At 49.7% G+C, this 4,045-nt stretch overlaps 1 protein-coding gene across 4 annotated transcripts in view; it reads right to left on the bottom strand.

Annotated features, from left to right (window-relative positions):
- Positions 1 to 4,045, bottom strand: part of SAG (S-antigen visual arrestin) — a 39,867-nt gene that overhangs the window by 18,787 nt on the left and 17,035 nt on the right. For all 4 annotated transcript variants that reach the window (XM_011223332.3, XM_034655424.1, XM_034655425.1 and 1 more), the window contains exons 5-6: positions 2,622 to 2,666; positions 760 to 953 (exon numbers count right to left, since the gene is read on the bottom strand). In XM_011223332.3, coding sequence (XP_011221634.1) covers positions 760 to 953; positions 2,622 to 2,666 — 239 coding nt within the window. The remainder of the gene's footprint in view (positions 1 to 759; positions 954 to 2,621; positions 2,667 to 4,045) is intronic.

Raw genomic sequence — 4,045 nt, 5'->3', positions numbered from 1 at the left:
ACTCCCTGAACACCACTCCACGCTCCGCGTCTCTGAATCTGACTGCTCCGGGTCTCCCACGTGACTGGCATCAGACACTCGGGTATCCTTGTGTGTCTGGCTTCTGTCACGCAGTCTGATGTTGTCAGGGTTCATTCGTGTTGCAGCTATGTCACAATTTCCTTCCCTGATAAGGCTGACCCATATAACTTTGGAGAAATAGATAATCTTAAGACACATGAACAGGCTAGTAAAGAGGGTCGCGGCAGTTTCCCCCAGACTGAGTTCACGCCGGAGTCTTTCGGAGGCACCGCGGGTAGCCGGGACTCCCCCGGCGAGAGATGGGGCTGTTCATCTAGTGACCCACGGCCCAGCCGTCAAGGCCACGGACGACTTCTGACTTCAGTACGATCTCCTGTCCGGCAGGGAGCTCTTTCATGTTTAGAGCTCGTCCGGGCCAACCGAGGGGCACGTCTTTCTTTTTATAGATGTGCAAGTGAAGGAATAACAAGCCCGTATAATTAGGTGGTCGGATGAAGGGAAATATTTAAACCGTAGGCTGAAGTGGTGCCTTCAAAGGCTGAGAGGCTATTTTCAAGGACTTAAAAAAAGACAATCACAGCCCGTGCAATCTAGAATTTCCTCCAAGGATGCAATTTGGAGGCCCGCAAATGCGAAGTCATTGCTCCGTCCCCTCTCCTTCACTCCCGGTCACACTGCAAGGTGCTGTGGGCAAAGGAATCAGGGCAGGGACCCAGGGCGGGGAGAGGAATCACCCACCGTGAGCAGGAAGGGGTACGTGTTGCCCCCCAGCTTCTTCATCAGGCTCTCCTGCAGTTTCGTGGGGGCCCCAGCGGCCTCCACAGGTGGGAACACCTGGGCCTGAGTGAAGTACAGATCCCGGCGGAAGCGCAGGCCAATCACGTCAATGTCCTCCTGGCCGTAGCGGAAGGCGCAGGTCAGGGACACGTACACTGGAAGGGAGACGAGAGGAGGGCGGGCTTGCCCCGTAGGCATGGCGCCCCCGCCTGGCCGGGTGAGCAAAGAGCGACCCCGGCCACTGTCCGCCCCTCCGCAGCGCCCACCCACCAGCCTCGGGAGGGGAGGGGGTTTGAGAACCATGCCACCCAGCCAGGCCGCACACTTCTGGAGATCCAGCACCTTCCTTGGGGCTTGTGCGGATTACTCTGAAGGCGTATGTGAGTCAGAGGACGGGGAGGCACCTCCATGAACCACAGATATTGCCTATAGACTCCCCTTGTGTCCTCCATCCCACCACCCCCTTCTCCAGACCCACCTGCTTGGGGACCTCAGGAGGCTTTTAACAGAGAGTGAAGGTGATAAGCAGAGGGAAACAGTGCTAGGGAGTAAGACAGACCCAAGCCAGACAGGGGGTGGCCAGAGTGGCGGGACAGTGGCTCATGGACAAAGAGAAGTGAAGCAACCAAATCCCAGAAACGCGTCTTTCACCTTGCTCAGAAACTCATCAAGCATTCTCTAAGTCACCACCTCTGAAAATTCAACCTGATTAAACAGACATAATCCGTGCCTGCAGTGGACCGAAAGGATTATACAAAACTATAGGTTTTGGGTGAGGACTATTTATAACAGTCTCTAATGGGGTAAACAAAAGCATACAACGTGCATTCTTCTTGAACAGAAAGCATAGCAGAAGTGGTCCCCCCAAGTCCCTAAAAGTCATTGGTTGTGAATTTTGTCTGTGTCTTCACCACGAAGCTCAGAAGAGCCACTGACGGCTGGCCTGTCCCTTATCCAATGTTTGTGAGAGGAAGGTGCCCAGAGATGACCTGGCCTTATGCCTCCCTCACTGGACACTGTTTTCCCTCAGAGCAGGTGCCCTTCTCCGGCCAAGGGTGTGGGCTTTCAGAGCTCAAACCAGGCTCCTCCAGGTGCTGGAGAGAAGCACGGCACCCAGGAGGAACTCAGAGGCAACGGAAGAGGTGGTTTTCAGCCCAATTTCTGCCATGCCCCCTCAATGCTGACGGCCCCACATCTGATGTGCTCCCATGGACACATCCAGGGCTGGGAATCATTCCTTGTGGTTGCCAGTAGCAACCACTCAAAAAAGCACAGTTAGAATGGAACTGAGTCAGTGACGTTATCATAAGGATAACTCAGGTCTGCCCTAATCTAGTTTACACAATTGTCATTAGCACCAAACTACTTGCCCCACACATCACAGCTGCCAGAGATCTGCAAGGAGGCTGTGCTGCTGTCCTTCAGAACCAGCACAGTCAGCATAAAAAGAAAATGAACCTTCCAGCAAGCTCGATTTCCCCCTTTTGGGATAAACCCACCAAAGAGCCCTCCTGAGTTTTGCCACTGGCACAGGGCACGCACACAGCTGATGGAGCCCACAGACCTGCGCTCCACGCTCCATCCGCCGTTTACTTATCCTGCTGCCCTGGACAAGTGGCTCCCTTGGGTCTTTACCTTCATCTGAGAAATGGGGACAGTGAGCTCCAATGTGAACATAACAGTGTCCTGAAGATTATACGAGGCAGTGGTGGGTAACGGCCTGGCAGTGATGGGTGTGTGAGACAGCACCAGCTGCTTCCCGGCCTCCCCTCCCCAGATACCAGACCTGACCTGTTCCTGGGAGCACCAGAAGTCTGGCTCACCTTTCTTTCCCTTCACAAGTTCAGGATCCACCAACACGACACCATCTAAACCAAAAGGGAGAGAGCAATGAGGGAAGAGAAGATGAAAGAGACCAGAGGCCTTCTTTATATATTTATCTGTAGTTTTTGTTTTGTTTTTAAGGCTGTTCCGTGCCCAGCGCAGAGCCCAAAGCAGGGCTTGAACTCACAACCCTGAGATCAAGACCTGAGCTGAGATCAAGAGTCAAGACACTTAACCGACTGAACCACCCAGGCGCCCCTCTCTGTAGTTTCTAATTGCACAAGTAATCCATGTTCATTATAGGAAAATTAGAAACGTAAGTGAAGCAAAGAATAAACAAAGTCGCCCAAATATCCACCACTCAGAGATCCCCATTGTCAAGATACTGGCACAGAATTTTTTGACTAAATGTATATACACTTATATGGATGTTTTTACTAAAAAAATGAGATCACACTATACATACTGTTCAGTTAACGGCTTTTTTCATACAACTATATATTGCAAACATCTTTTCTTACACACACACACACACACACACAATATGTACTCATCATTTTAATGGCCACATGTGGCTCCATCGAATGGATGTACCATAATTAATTAACCCCCTCTAGTTAGGGCATTTATTTCCAATTTCCCCCATTATCATGAATATTGTGATGAACATCCTTACAGATACATCTTTGTATCAGTCAACAGTAGAACTAGATTTAGGTTTTGATGACACACTGCCAAATGACCTTCCAGAAAGTGCTCTGCTCAGGGACATTCTCATTCTCAAGTGCCTAGAAATGCCAGGTTTTTTTTACACTCTCTCCTTTTAAAAATAGCTATTTTAGTTGAAATAATTATACATTCGCAGGAAGTTGCAAAGATAGTACAGGGACGTCCCTGTGTATCTTTCATTCAGTTTCTCCTGGTGGTTACATCTTGGATAACTGTAGCATGATATCGAAGCCAGGAAGCTGACGCGGTACAGTGCGTGTACAGTTCTAAGTCACTTTACCTCCTGTGCAAGTTGACAGTTCCCTCACGGAAGAGCTAGCCCTTGGGTCAGCCCCTCCCCCACCATCTGTGCTTAGCACTGCCTCCCCCCCCNTCCCCCACCATCTGTGCTTAGCACTGCCTCAATTTCGTCATCCCTAGATTGTTATCTAAGTGAAATCATAGAGCATATGGCCTTTTGAGATTGGCTCTTCCCCCTCAGCATAATGCCCTGGGGATCCATACGCTGTTGCGTGTATCAGGGGCTCGTTCTTTGTGACTGCTGAGTAGAATTTCAGTATGGATGAGCCACAGCTTGTTTCAACCAATTCACCTATTTTTTTTTTTTTTACTTAAGATATCTTTTTTTTTTAATTTATTTTTTTTATTATATTATGTTAATCACCATACAGTACATCCCCGGATTCCGATGTAA

Source organism: Ailuropoda melanoleuca, chromosome 2, assembly GCF_002007445.2.
Source record: "Ailuropoda melanoleuca isolate Jingjing chromosome 2, ASM200744v2, whole genome shotgun sequence".
In the NCBI taxonomy this organism is placed as follows: domain Eukaryota; kingdom Metazoa; phylum Chordata; class Mammalia; order Carnivora; family Ursidae; genus Ailuropoda; species Ailuropoda melanoleuca.
The sequence above is the reverse complement of the archived record's forward strand: the minus strand, read 5'-3'. Positions and strand labels throughout refer to the sequence as shown.